The 15319-nt window shown below is 27.5% G+C and overlaps 1 protein-coding gene across 1 annotated transcript in view; it reads left to right on the top strand.

Moving 5' to 3' along the window:
* Window positions 1-8863: 8863 nt before the first annotated feature.
* LOC123296068 (probable G-protein coupled receptor B0563.6) overlaps window positions 8864-15319 on the top strand; it is a 30739-nt gene continuing 24283 nt past the window's right edge. Inside the window, exon 1 of the mRNA XM_044877530.1 lies at window positions 8864-9204. Within this exon, the coding sequence (XP_044733465.1) occupies window positions 8883-9204 (322 nt within the window). The 5' untranslated portion in view covers window positions 8864-8882. The remainder of the gene's footprint in view (window positions 9205-15319) is intronic.

The following is a 15319-nucleotide window of genomic DNA, read 5'->3' as shown; positions in this document are numbered from 1 at the left end:
TAGCTTCACATGTATGTATGTATGTTTGTATGTAACCCTCTAATATCATACCCATGCATAGGACATCAACAGTTATATACATTTATTATACTACTGCATACTATACATGCATACTTAGAACAACAAACGTGTTTTTTAGTTGTTTAAACTATATTTTATTTTGGCGATTAATTCAGTGTCCTCTTATATTTTTTTCTGTGAACGCCGAGAATGCAAAGGCCGCTTAGCGTTGCTGCTACCATCTGTGGCCGATTTCACATCTTGACACATGTTGGTGCTAGAATAGTTTAATCAATTTTAATTGCCTCACATACCATCAAAGCTACGTATTCAACAAGGGATTCATTAAAAGTAATTACTTGCTTCATTTGTTTTTAATATCTCGTACCATGTGTAGTCCTAGAAATAAAATAGAAAAACTCTATAAAAATTCTATATACAGGGTGTCTTTTTTAAGTTGATATAGTTCATACGCTTGTACCAATAAAGTTATTTTGTGAACAATATGATTTTATTAATTTATTAACTTGGATAGAATACAACGAAACTAATTATTGAATATTGCATTATTACACCAATGAATAAAGGATTTTGACCTGATTTGTTATCCTTTTAAAGCGGATTTTTTGCATAGAAACTTCTTTGGGCAAATAAAAACTTATTCTGAGAACGGAGTGGTGAGGCTGTCGAGAGATTTTCAGGAGTGTAAGTTTTATATTTAACAGGAATTATAAGCTATTAATTTTCGCAATGCATATTGAGAAATTTTTTAAACCGAATGTTAACCGGACGAAATCATTCGGTCAATGAATTTATGAATTTTGTCTACCTATATTTCCCGATCCTAAATATAAATTTCGTTAACACAGTATTTCCTTTAATTTTTTTCATATGGTTGGCAAAAAATATCCATTTTGGATCTATAAATAGATTGAATTCTATATCATAAAAAGTACTACTTTTTATGTGGACCACGCATTCACATATGATATCATCTGACTGAGTAAGTACGTGCATTAAAAGGGCTAAAAAATGAATTTCTTAAGTAGTTTTCAGCTTGATTGAAATACCTCTAAAAGAGAAAATGATAGCCTTAAAGATTAAGTTTAAAAAGTTTTAAAGCGCAAAATAACACAATTATTTTGTACTTTCAAACTTTCTCGTTTAAGCTTCTCAGCTAAAGCTTTCAATTTAGAGATATCTTAATCAAACCGTAAACTTCTGTAAAAAGCTAAACAAATTTTCTCTCGGGGGAATTTTTCCAAAAATTACGAAACATTGTTTTTGATATTACAACGTTGACTAAGAGTAAATGGAAAATTTTTTTTCAGAAAATGTAATAAAAGTTCTTAAAAATTTAAATTTGAGCCTTACCCCAGCTCAAGATGTGAAGTATCCGATTTCAAATTCATAAATGGTTTTTTGTAAATATTATTCACGGGATTTTGATATTTCAAAACATAGGATGTTTCTAGAGTTCTTCGATCGTTTCCATATTTTAGGGCTAAAGTGTTTATAATACTTATCTATAACAAACCAGTAAAAATTAATTTATGTTCATTAAAGTTTGTTGATTAGAATGCATATAAACCTTTCTGTATCGTTAAGTATCTACATAAATTGCTACTTATATTAAGACTACGATGAACAATTATTATTATATGCAAGTAGGTCACGTGTATGAATAAATAAACAATATTATTATAATATTATTCTTATAAAATTTTTCTTCTTAGTTTATTTTTTTTATAAACAGACACAGATCACTAAGTTTATAACATTTTATTCGCTAAACACGAATTCAGAGTTTGTCTGAACTTTTTACCCATTAAACTTAGTAAATTTAAAAGATCACAGCATGTTTTACCAGTATCAACAAACTATAATGTATCATTTTTTACAATATTAAAATCCTAGATTCATTTAGGCTCTGTCGGGGTTCATTTTGACGACACAGAAATTAACTAGGTACTTAACCGATTTGAAAAATTACTAAACTTATAAAAAGCTTCATTATCAGCAAGTTACATGGGCCGTTTTGAAAAAAACTTTGGGTTCCGAATCAAAATAATAAATAAATCGAAATTGAGAACAAAACTAGGATAAGTAATGGCATATGAAGTGAAGGCTATAACATAATAATCTTTGTATTTAAAATTGAAGTTACTCAGAAGAGCGGGTAGTTCACAGCTAGTATTAAATAAATATACGAAGACATTATTTCATATTAAATCAAATATTAATAACTGATTTTCAAATAATATGACAAAATATAATATTGAACAAAGTTCTTGAAAATGTTAATAAAATGTCTCATCAAAATCCAATATGGATTATTTACTTATACTACAGGTACTATAGAAGCTAGTTACTCTTGTCCATAATGCACTAAATTACAGGAGTTATTTTATTATTTAATAGGCTCGGTTTCACGTACAGAATTCAAATGCACAAAACCCTTACAAAACTAGGCGGAGGAAGTACCTCCATTTTAAGGAAAACCGTTTTAGGCTATATCTCCATAAGCGTGTACTTTAGATCAAAAATGGCAATAACCTTTATTGTAAATTATTTTAATGCGTTATAACGTCATAAATATCAATTTTAGAAAAAAAGTTTAAAGTAAATGTTTTAGGAAATTTGTAGACTTAAAAGTTCAGTTATTATCATTTTCAGGTTCAAACAAATTTTAGAAGACATATCGGTCAAATAGTTAATATGTAAATCGTCATAGTCGTATAAGTCATAAACGGTTAGTGGTACAAAAAACAGTTAATTTACAAAAAAAGGTAGGTAATTTAATTATATACAATAAAGGTTTTTACCATTTTTAGTCTAAAGTGCCCGGTTATGAAAATATAGCCTAAAACGGTTTTCCTTAAAATAGAGGCACTTCCCCCGCCTATTTTTGTAAAGATTTTGTGCATTTGCATTCTGTACGTGATACTGAACCTATTTAAACAATAAAATAAGTGATGTAATTTAATGCAGAAAAAAATTCTCTGTAGCCTGAAGTATTACTTTTAGTCTTAATAACAATATTAAACAAAGTTTTATTAGATGTATGCTAATAAATATCACCTATGTCTTTGATATTCCACTGATAATAAACGTAGAATTTTATTAGATCCACATCAGGTATTCATTCGAATGATAGTGCAGGCGATTGGGTAAAATAACATATATTTTCCCGTTTTTTTTAACATGAATCGATTTTGACGTAGTAGGGCATTTTGTTCGTAAATAAATTTAAAAAAAAAAAAAAAAAACTTTTTGAAATGATTCCTAATGCCGGGTTTCTACTAAACGGACAAACAAAAATGAAACTCAAACTCAAATAATAACTTAACTTTTCGAAAACTTTTGATGAACAGATGATAATAATAATAATAAAATATAGATTTTTCAACAATCGCAAAACACGCCAGTCTTCAAAAACTTTGCAAAAAGTTAAATTATTTTTTTAGTTTGAGTTCTTTTTTTGTCTGTCTAGGTTTGTGAACAACGAGCATGAGATTATTGAATCCTAATTCAGTGTTGGAAAATATGACAATTCAAAATAAAGCTTCAGAAAATATAATATTTTATAAGCTGATATACGTGAAGCCTCAAATTTTTTCGGTTTTGGCAGATAGCTCTAAAATCGTACGTTCAATCAAAAAAAAAAAAAGTTTCCTTTTTTTGTTATGCCTAGTAGCTAATCTTTTACTTAAGTCCTTCTGAATAGCTCACGAGACCAATTCATCCATCGCTTAAAGTGACATATTTTATTTATTTTGCAATTTCCTCTGTATCGCTGTTTGTCTAATTGTTTACTTAGCATATTTCCACTTTACTTTCTTTACAGTAAGCACCAACTAACACATTTTCATTGCAATGATTGATTATATTCAAGAATCATTCCTAGGTGATACCTATTGAAAAAAAAATTTTCCATGCACCAACCTGTGGCAGAAGATAGAAATATGATAACATGCTTAAATTTGATCTCATCATCCGTTGAATAAAGTAGATGTATATTAAGAAACCAAAGTAACTGACAACAACACTGTTCAAATACGAAATTAACTATGTAATAAAAATTATCTTTTCTTTAAATAGTCTAGTCAGTCATTCCATAGAAAACTGCTATTTTTCTTATAAGATTTTAGCCTACTTATGACTACTATTTTGACTAATTGGCATCATTAGTTATTTTTCCAATAATATCATGGACTATCCTGTATTTGAACAAGAAACTATTTAATGATTATTTCACGAACTCAAGGGACTCCAAATCATTCGCAACAAACTATTCTTGTGTTATGCAAATGTCAGAGCCTGAGGGCATTATTTTGTAATGAAGATTATTTAAAGCATAAATGAATATATAATGGGTAATGTCTAAGTTGCCTGTAACTTGACGTATAAAATAATAAATATTATATGTACATAAACTATAATACATGCATTAAATCATTCAAGATGTTTATGTTACCTAGTGTCAACTATGTTTTTAACAATGCTTTAATTAGCTTAGTATGTATCTATATCAGTATGTAACGGAGTCTTTCAACGTGATTTTAACCCACTGCAAAACGTCGGATGGAATTGACACATCGTAAACTAATCAAGGACCAATGACAATATAAAAATTTAATAAGTTTATCCGATTATCCTAATCGGGCCATTCAGGATTAACGATTTTATATTATAAATAATTAATATAATTCTGATTAAAGCGTAGATAATATTCCATAATACTAATAAATAATAGTGTAAAAAAAACAAGATTTTGTAACTAGCAAAATTAAAAAATAGAAAATTATTTCTATAAGTTCCAAAAAAAAAAAGATTAATCATTTTATCATAAAAAAGCATAAGATGCTTATTAAGAGATATTATAATGGCAATATTTGTCAGTAAAATATTTACAATAATTGAAATCTGGCACCCCACGCTGTTTTACGATAAAATGATTTTTTTCTTAATCACTCTATTTTTTCTAATATATAAAAATTGTTTTCTACTTTTTAGCTCGGCTAGATACAAATTGTAATTCTGCTTAAAATCGAAAGCTAGATATGTCCCCGAATCATTTCATTTAGGCTGCCTTTAATTTTAAGAGCTAATTTCAAGAAAATTTAGTTAATCGGTTTTTGTTTGAATCTTTTTCTCAAATCCTGAATAGTTGAAATAATTTCACATAATTCCGTATGAAGGTGCATTTTTTTATTTTTACAACTAATTGGAAACAAACAGTTTTGCCGAGTCCAATTAACATTTTTTTTTTAATATTATATTAAAATATTCAAATACTGAAAAATCTTCAAACCAAATTTGTTGGAAAAGTCAATAATTTTTGCCATTATCATTTTTAACTTAAATATTAACAATATCAAAATTTTCCCGAAATATGATTTAACGCAAAACTTAATATACCATACTACTGTACTGTGGTTTTAGAAACTCACTGGTAATTTTCAAAATTTTTTTTTTTTTTTTTGGTATGCTTTTTTATTTTGAAGGTTTGTTTAATCGTGATGATCTTTAGCTTGTTTACAGGTTGTTAACAGACCCGTTTATACATAAAAACCATATCAAAAAACTAACTAATAGACACACATTTACATCCTCTACTCAATCAAGTATCAATAAAATTGTCTGTCAAATTTAATTTTTACCAACTTTTCTTCTCCAGCTAACGATTCTCATAGCAGATAATTCTTATTTTCCCGACAAAAAAAGTGATCATAATGGAAAAAGACGACGAAAAATCATTTTACTTTTAAAAAAATAGACCAATTTCATCAAGTGCAATGATCTTTAAATGTGAAAAATGTAAAAGATTTTCAGAGAAAGACGTAACAATAAACTATATCATCAATTTCATTACAATCAAAATATTTTTTCTATTCACTGTTAAATTACCATGAAATGTGCGTCGTAATTTTAAAAGAATCACAAAATCAAGAAAAAAAGTATTTCAAAAGAAATATATATCGTCTTACTTCGTATAGCATCTAAAATCGTAACATTTTGAAAGAAAGTTATTGGTGTCAATTCCAAAAATAGAAAATCAAAGATTTTATGATATTCTTAATAGTACCCGTCAACAAATAATATTGATAAATTATTATTTGATCATATGCTTGCCTTTAAATTAACGCATATCCATTTTTTGCTATTCTTATAGAAAGATAATGGAACAAAAATGCGAAAGTCGTTCATCAAAAATTGTAATATTCTGCCATACGCAATCGAAGATTACTGGATTCTGTGAAATAGATAAAAGAGAACGCCACACTTACATAAATTTTCTAAAAAGGAAAAGTAGATTTGGTCATAATTAAGCCGCACACCAATTTCATGATGTATTTTTAACCCCCCGATTAAAAAAAGGGATGTTTTAAGTTTAACGTGTCTATGGCATCGTAGCTCCCAAACAGATAAACTTATTTTGATTGTTTTTTGTTTAAATTAGTTAATTTAAACAAATTTTGTTTAGTTTAATGTAATTGATCGAAAATTTTCTTAGTTATGTTTCAAATTTGAGTTTACTGCTTTTTAAAATTGTGAAATAAAAATAGGACACTGTACACTAAAATTAGCGATTTGAAAGAGTAGATATTGAACAAAAATTCTATTTCTTAAACTATTGAAGAAGTAGCTTCTGAACTTCATATCCACCACGGCTTGTTTTCAAAACACACTTTACTTAAAGGCTTTTTTTGCAGACATAAATATAGTAATAAGCTCTTCTACTTCAATGAACTTTTTAGAACAGTAGACAGTAAAGTTTTGTAATAAGTATGTTGTCTGTAAAAATTTATATGTAATTTTGATGATACTCGACAGCATATATTATTAACAAGTTCTCTATTTATTATTAATAGAAAAAAAGAACTAGAAACTCTTGTGCTTGAAGCATGTTTAAAACTTATTATCTAATATATAAAAATCTCGTGTCACGATGTTTGTGTTTAAATTTCTACAAAACGGTTTAACCGATTTTAATGAAATTTTTTTGTGCATTCAGTAGGGATGAGAATAGGTCTTAAAGTATTTTTCACCCTCCTACCCCCGCTCACATGGTGGTAAAAAAAGGAAGCATAGTTTGTATATGAAATCCCCTTAGATTACCTAAGGACTACTTCTACGCAAATTTTTGACCCATATGTTTCAAAAATCTAATTATTTGTTCTAAAATAAACACATTAAATTTAACTAAGATACAATTACTTTTTAAGATTAAATTTTGATATAAAACCACCTTATAATACAAATTGTCTTTTTCTTTATTTTCAGAATAATAAAATATTACAAATGGCATCAACATCATACAAGAAGAACTTAAATAACAACAGAATATTAACAATGATAATAAAAATTTACCCAAATGATAAAAAATTTGTTACTTTCAACAACAACAAATATTGATACAACCAACAACAATTCAAAAAAGGATACCAACAAGTAAAAGTATAATAAGAACACACAGAATATAGTCCATAAAAACATTAAAATCATGTGAATAAATCAAATAAAACAAACAAAACTGAAATAAAAAAACATAAAATATGCATAGTGTTTACTAAAAGTGAAGACTAACTTACTAAAAGTGAGTTGTTTGTTCATTATAGTACAGTAAGTATAGTTTGTCAATCAAAGCTCGAGATAAAAAGGATTGAGAATTGCAATATTTTCTTCCCACTGTGGTGTTAACAATTATGTCGACAATATAAATAATCTCTAGACAATTCTAAAAAGAAACAAACAATATCGTTTTATATTACTTAAACAGAGATAGAAAACATATAAAATATATGCAATAGAACATACGTGGCAGTTCCAGAATTTGCTAGACTGTACGGTAACAATTACAAGTCAGATATATGCAATAGAACATACATGACATTTCTTCTCGGAATGCTTACTCTTGAAATTAAAGTCCTAATCATTCGGAAATATTTGTTGCATTATTTAATATACATTTTAAAAACAAAAGATTCCTCTGTAAAAAAAGTCTGTAAATTTGAAAATGTGAGTGATTTACTTTGTGAAAATCACCATCATCAATATTAATGTGTTTAGAAAGGCGGGCAAGATATTGAAATTTTTATCAAACTGAGCGTTCAATTCAAGCTCTTTACTGTTTACTCTGTTTACTTTGTAATTGTCCTTACAAGACATCTTTTCGTGGTTACAAAAATTTAAACAACCGGCTCAAAAAATATTGATTCAACACACTTTGCGCAAGTACGTTGTGACTGCCATTCGTCTGTTATTTTATTTCAAATAGAATACATAAAATATTCTTTAAATGCATAAAATTTATCGATGCATGATTTATTGATATCATAACTTGTTTTATTGATGTTGAAAGTGGAATTCTGAAAATTTAGATAATTATTATTATCATGTAAAAGTTTCAAATATAGTTATCGAAGTTATTTTTAAGAAATATCGATTTATATTGTCCGTTTAGTCCTATGTATAACTTTGCTTTCTGTCTCTTTTTAAACTAAAAACTCAACGAAATTAATTCGATAACAGTATTCTTTTTTTCTTAAATCATTCAAAATCATTCAAAATCATTTAAACTTTTGTATTGTCAGAATTTTTTTTATTAATCTCTACTAATATCGTTGACGCATGAACGTAAGATTTGAAGAGTTATTACATTTTATTATTTGAAGGTGGTTTTAATCCCATAGAAATAAAAAGCACATAATGCGACGAAATAGATGTTGATCTAAGCATTTAGTAAATTATTTTACTTTATCTTGTGCTTTGATTGTTACAGTTTTTACTGGTTTGCTCATAGTACTAAAATAATTAAATGGGAAGAAATTAAGTTAAAAAAAAAAACAATACCGTGTGTTAGAAGAAGAGGAGAAGTAATGTCGCAACTATTATATACGACAACAACATCACCCACATCATTAATAACAACAGCAACATCTAGTGAAATTATTGTATTATGTTCATTTCCATTTACAACAATAAATGAGAGCAGTACAAGTGATAGTAGCACTAGTGATTTTATAACATCAGGTATACCAGAACGTATACCAGAAGATCCACGTACAGAAATATTACGTCGTTATTCATATGGTATTATATTACCAACAATTTGTTTCTTTGGTATTGTTGGTAACATTTTGAATTTAGTGGTGTTAACACGACGAAATATGCGAGGAACAGCATACATTTATATGCGAGGTATGTATACTAAATGATATGTGTTTTTGTATTGTGTGGTCTATTGTTATTTATATTGTTTATTTGAATACAGTATGTTCAATGAGGCAATCGATCAATAGATTCTAAATTTTATTCAATTTCACAAATAAAAAGAAAACAACCTTATGATTCATACATTCAACTTCCCAGATGATCAAAATAACTTTCCCAAGCTGCTTAAAACAATGACATGTTAATTATTGTATTAAAGCAGAGACACGTGTACCTTATAGATCAAAAACGCGCTTTCTATTCAAGAGGTACTGAGTTCAATACCCGATACTTAAAAAAAAATATTTTTCTAATTTTTTTCTAATTTATAAAATTAATTATCTTAAATATTTCTGTAAAGTGGGTACTAATTGTACAGAAGAATTGATCATAGGATATATTATTTTTTCGGAAGTTTTCTATTCCTAATTATCGAAATATCCAGTTTCTTAGTAAAAGTTAAGTTAAAAATTTTATTTTTCTTAGTTTTATTTCTCTCACTTCACTAGAAACTTCCCAAAAAGACCTTCAGAGGTCATTTCACTTACAACATAGTATTGAAGCATATTCCGCCTCCCTTCCAAATCAGCAAAAATAATTCTTAAATATGGAAAAATAATAATTCCTTTGAAAATCGAAATCCGAATCTGCGATTCCAAGATTAGTTAAAACACATACTTCAAATTTATCAACATATATATTTTCATGATGGTAATTATTTTTACAAATTATAAATCTTTGCACGTAAGTTATACGGCTTCCAGTTTTTCATGTAAGTCGATTTTTCTATAATAAACATTATCATACCTCTAAAAGAAGCCTATAATCTTTTCCGGAAGTTAAGAAAGTATCTCTATAAGAAAATATTTCATCAAAATCCATTCAGCTGACTATCAGTGAAAGGGCGATACAAAAACTGTCAACTATACGTTTATTTTAACTACTTTAATTTGTGAATAAAATAATTGGTAAGAAGAAGCATAATTAAATTTTTTTCAGAACGGTCTCACATTTTGGTAAGGAAAGGCATCATTTAATTATGTGAAGAACTGTGTGATTGATGAATCCTGCTTAATTCACCTTCATTTCACTCCTAAAACATTTTTGCAATCTGTAAAATATATAACAACACCACTACTTGGAACACACAGTGAACAAAAGACATTAAATAGATGAAATAGAGAAAACAATTAAATAAATGATGCCAATTTAATACAAAATATAAAATACTGATGGCATCCTATAAAATATATGTTTCGTAAGATACATAAACATTTATTCCATAAAAAATAAATACGTACTGGCCAAGACAAGTTAAAAGATCGAAGGTACATTTTCACTAACCGTCACACCCAAAGTGATATGTTACTTTTGAAGTTGTTTGAAAAATTTATTAAACAAAATATGCTTATTCAATCTTATCAACAGTCCATACTCTCTTAATCTATGCGTTAATTACAGCTCTTTAAATAATCAAAAACCTGATTTCATATTTCCATACGATTATTGTAGCTGAATACATGCAACTTCAGGTATTTGACGTTCATTAATATTGCATGTACGGGCAAGAATCGTCATAAACCGTTCATTTAAAAGCTGTCCTTAAAAAAGACAAAAATAAGTTTTTCATAAACGGAAATAATTAAAAAAGCGCTACTAATTTTTTAATTGAACAGATTTAAACAGGTGAAATCTTTTGTTTAATCTCCATATTTATAATAATTTTATTCAAGTAACAGCCTCATTTTAATACCTTTGTTTACTTCTCTAAGGATTATCATTTAATACAACTTTGTGGTCCGTGGTCAATCATCCATTGTTAAACATTCATAATTAAGTAACGGTAGCAATTACTTTTATAAGTTTATAATTAGAAAGATTTCTTAGAATATTTCGCGGTAAATTAGATTATGTAAATATTTCATACACCTACGTGAGACTAGGACAGACACTTCATCATCAATGGCATAATTATTCACAAAGATGTTACACAACAAAACCACAAATTCCCTGAAGTATTTTAATGCGTAGATAGCCGATATTTTACTAGAATTTACCTCATAATTTTGGTTTACGTCATTTAAAACAGAATTATTATTACAATATATCAAATCAATATATTTATTATAAAATATACAAAATTTTATTACAAAACAAATATTTGATTGATACTCTTTATATAATGTACAATAAATAGTCTATTATATAATATTAAAATTGTATATCTATCTAAGTATGTAGTTTGTTTGAACGTTCTCTGTTTTCCCATAACGAAAATATTTTTTAAAGAATTTTTAAACTAGAAAATTTAGCCCAAAAACTTCAAATATTTTTCAAAAATGCTAAATATATAATACCGATGAACAATAGATAAGCTAGTTAATGGCAAATAACATGATGGCTGGCTAAATAAGAGCTAAAACATTTTTTTTCATTGCTTCGACCAAAATACAATTTCGGTTCATATCACACCATCATATCAAATGTGAAAACCTTAGCAATCTGGAAATGACAGTTGATATTCTAGTGGGATAGTTTCAGTTTCTTTAGTAAAAATGACAAATATTCTTTCAAAATCGAAATTTATTTAAATACTATTTAATTTGATGATCTATTTCATGTCTTGATTTGAAAAATTTTAGAAAAACATTTTTTTTAAATAATTTTTTATTTTTGAATAGTGGACTAATAATAAGATAAATTTTAATACAATGTTGTTAAACGATAAATCCAATTCCTCAACATTTTTCATACTTAATCATTTCATCTATGATTAGTTCCACATGCGTAAATCGAGGAAAAAATTTATTTTGTACTCTTTATTCTTAAATTTTTCAAGTCTATTATCTACGCATTTCTAAAACTTAAACTGAATTTCACTTCTACTCTTCCATAATTCCATTTCATAATGTTGAGCAATTATCAGGTACCCAAAGACTAATAAATATTTAAACAAAGACCATCGCATTATAGCCTTCGCTTTCGAAGAAGCCCTCTTGTTTACAATTCTATGAGTAATTTTTAATGCGAAACTTTAATATTTTCTTCTACAATAAATTAAATAATTAAAGTAACTCCTTAAAACATCAGCTATCTACCAGTGAAAGTTCCGACAAAGTGAGTTCAGTTTGGTATAATTGTCATCTAAACTTGCATATGCATTAAGTAAAAATATTGTTATTTTAGCATTACAACCTTGTGAACTAGAAATACCGTATCATAGGCCATGGACCTATAGTTTATGATATAGACTCTAGGAATTCACAAAATTTGTGAAAGCGTAAGAGATAGAAGCAACGTTTAGAGACTAAATTTGTTTCTCTTATGAAGTGGCCAAATAACATACCATTAAAATAGCTTTACATCGTGTTTTGCGATTTTAGTTCTTTTTTTTTTTGTTCGATTTTACTGGGGTATCAGTCTTGGAGAAATACTTAGTGGATTGTACGAAAAAATGTTCAACGTGTGTTATAAATTCGACATATGATATTCGAGCAATAATGTAGGTATAGTAATATTACTCGCTACTCATTTATAAAACCAACAAATTTATGTAAATATGTACATTGTACACATAAAACAACTTGCATATATTAGATGTATATGGTTTTATAAATATATAATAGTTACAAATTTTAATGTATATGTTTTCGTAAATAATTATTCAAATTAGAAAAGTTGTTAATTCAAATCATGATCCATCATATGGTTCATTATTAATTTTATATATTTTAAAGTTTTGGGTTTAATTCGTTTATTATTTTATATACTTCCTTTTTTGCCAAACAGATACCCTATTTATATATATAGGCCGTTTTTATACCATGTATACATGAAATATACATAGTATATTAAGTTTAATATACCATGTATATGTGAAATATACATAGTATATTAAGTTTAGTCCCAAGTTTGTTTCGCTTGAAAATATTGATACCACAAACAAAATTTTGGTATAGGTGTTCATAGAATCATCTAATTAGTAAATTTTCGGTTGTCCGTCTGTCAACACGATAACTCAAAAACGAAAAAAGATATCAAGCTGAAATTTTTACAGCGAACGTAAATAGTGAGGTCGAGTTCATAAATGAGCAACATAAGCCAATTGGGTCTTGTAAACCGATAGAACAAAAGTTTAAATGTAAAAAATATTCCTTATCAAAAAATAAATAAAATAAAAATAAAAAAAATAAAAACATTTGTTTGAAACATTTTTTTGTAAACTTCACTGTATACCTAGGAGGGCACACTAGAGGGCAAATTTTATAATATGTTTTAATATGGGATTATCCCATTATATTACATGCGTAATGTAATAGAGTGATCAACACTGCCTATACATGGCTCATAAATAACTCAGTCAATTGTTTGTTTTCACTTGTTTTTAACTTGACATTTGCAAAAAAATAAAAAACTAAATCCATAACAAACAATTGTTTCAAAAAGTTTGATCATTGAAAAGTCTTGATCAATTCCAAATGCATATGTATTTTTAAGGTGGATAAGCCCCAGGTTAAACGGTGGTCAACTTCAATTTTTCAAATACAAATTATTTTTCACACTTATTTTGAACTGGTTAGAGATAAAGGAAAATCGTAAATTAGAAAATTGTTCTAAATAAAACACCCAACAACTTTCTAATTCTTACAATTTCTTCAAGTTTTCTTGTATCTCTTGCCATTTAAAAGATACGATTCTTTTAACGGCCGGTATTCTTGAACCCCCGAACTAACAGGTGTTATAAGTTTGACCGTTATGTGTGTGTGTCTGTTTGTCTGTCTGTCTGCCTGTGGCATCGTAACGCCTAAGCGGATGAACCGATTTTTTTTATTTCTTTTAAAAGGTAATTTAATGGAGAGTGTTCTTTCAAGCACCAGTTAACGGTTCCCTGCCCCATAAAATTTGTCGAGGGCTTTTTAAATTTTGTAAATTTTATTTGTTTTTTTTCACATAGGCTAGTTTTTAATATACTTTGTACCTATCCAACTTTGAGATAAAAGCATGCCTGAAATATAAGAGGTGTCCAAACTAAGTAAGGCGCAAAAATAATTGTTCAGATGGTTAATAGAGCTAATAGGATGAAAATGCTTATTACATACGCAAAATTTTAAAAAGAAATGAGTTGAATTATCCTCCATGAATTTAATATTTACAAAAATAGTTTTTAACAGAAAATCTTTTCTTAAAAGTGTAGTAATCGACGATCGTTGTCATATAATAAATAGTCTTATATGAAAGGTAATTATACTTGTGCTTTTAAAGGATTCACTAAGATTATGCTTCTATATGTTGCTTCTCTTTACAGCATTCACTTTGATGCTAACTTTTAATCTAAAACTTGAAAACTAATTGTCACCTTCATTTGTCTTTATTAAAGTTTAGCAAAAACTTAAATTCTTATCAAAGGAACGAAAGGCAATTGCATCCATTTGTTATTTTATGAGCTTTATAGTCATATGATGAACATGAGAAAAGAAGAATATTTCAGTGAATTTTAATGTTAAAATGTTTTCTATATAACTTTTATTGAATTAAGGTGTAGTTCTCAAGTTATTGAGAAAATATTTCATAAATATTCCATTTCCCAATTTTTCAAAGCCTGCACTTCTTATCAACTTTGACGTGTTATTTAACATTCTTTCCAATACCTTTAGCTAAATTCTTGGCTTTTCCCTAACATTTTTGGTTCTGATTTAATAGATTTTACCTTAAAAATTTTCAACGTTAAATTATATGCTCTCGATACGCTCTCGATGGACACATATTAGATATGCCAATACGATAGGATACGATACAACAAGAGTCAAACAAACTGAACAAACAAAAAAATATGTTTTGTACCAGATTGTTTCGTCCACGGATGGTCACGTCATGGTTACGCCTATAACACATATCAATGAACTCATAAATTTGAAAACTATGCAATTTTATATTTTTATGCTTAAACATACAAGATACACAAAAAATGATATATGTTCAAAGTTATATAACATATAGTGCAGTCATTTAAATCTGATTATTCCACCAAAACGTCTTACTTTTTTTCCAAACAAGATTAACTTTTAGTAACATCTAGAGTTTCAATCCAATAAAATAAAGTTTA

This window comes from Chrysoperla carnea, chromosome 3 (assembly GCF_905475395.1).
Source record: "Chrysoperla carnea chromosome 3, inChrCarn1.1, whole genome shotgun sequence".
Taxonomy (NCBI): Eukaryota; Metazoa; Arthropoda; class Insecta; order Neuroptera; family Chrysopidae; genus Chrysoperla; species Chrysoperla carnea.
Note: the sequence above shows the minus strand (reverse complement) of the source record. Positions and strands in the feature narration are given on the sequence as shown.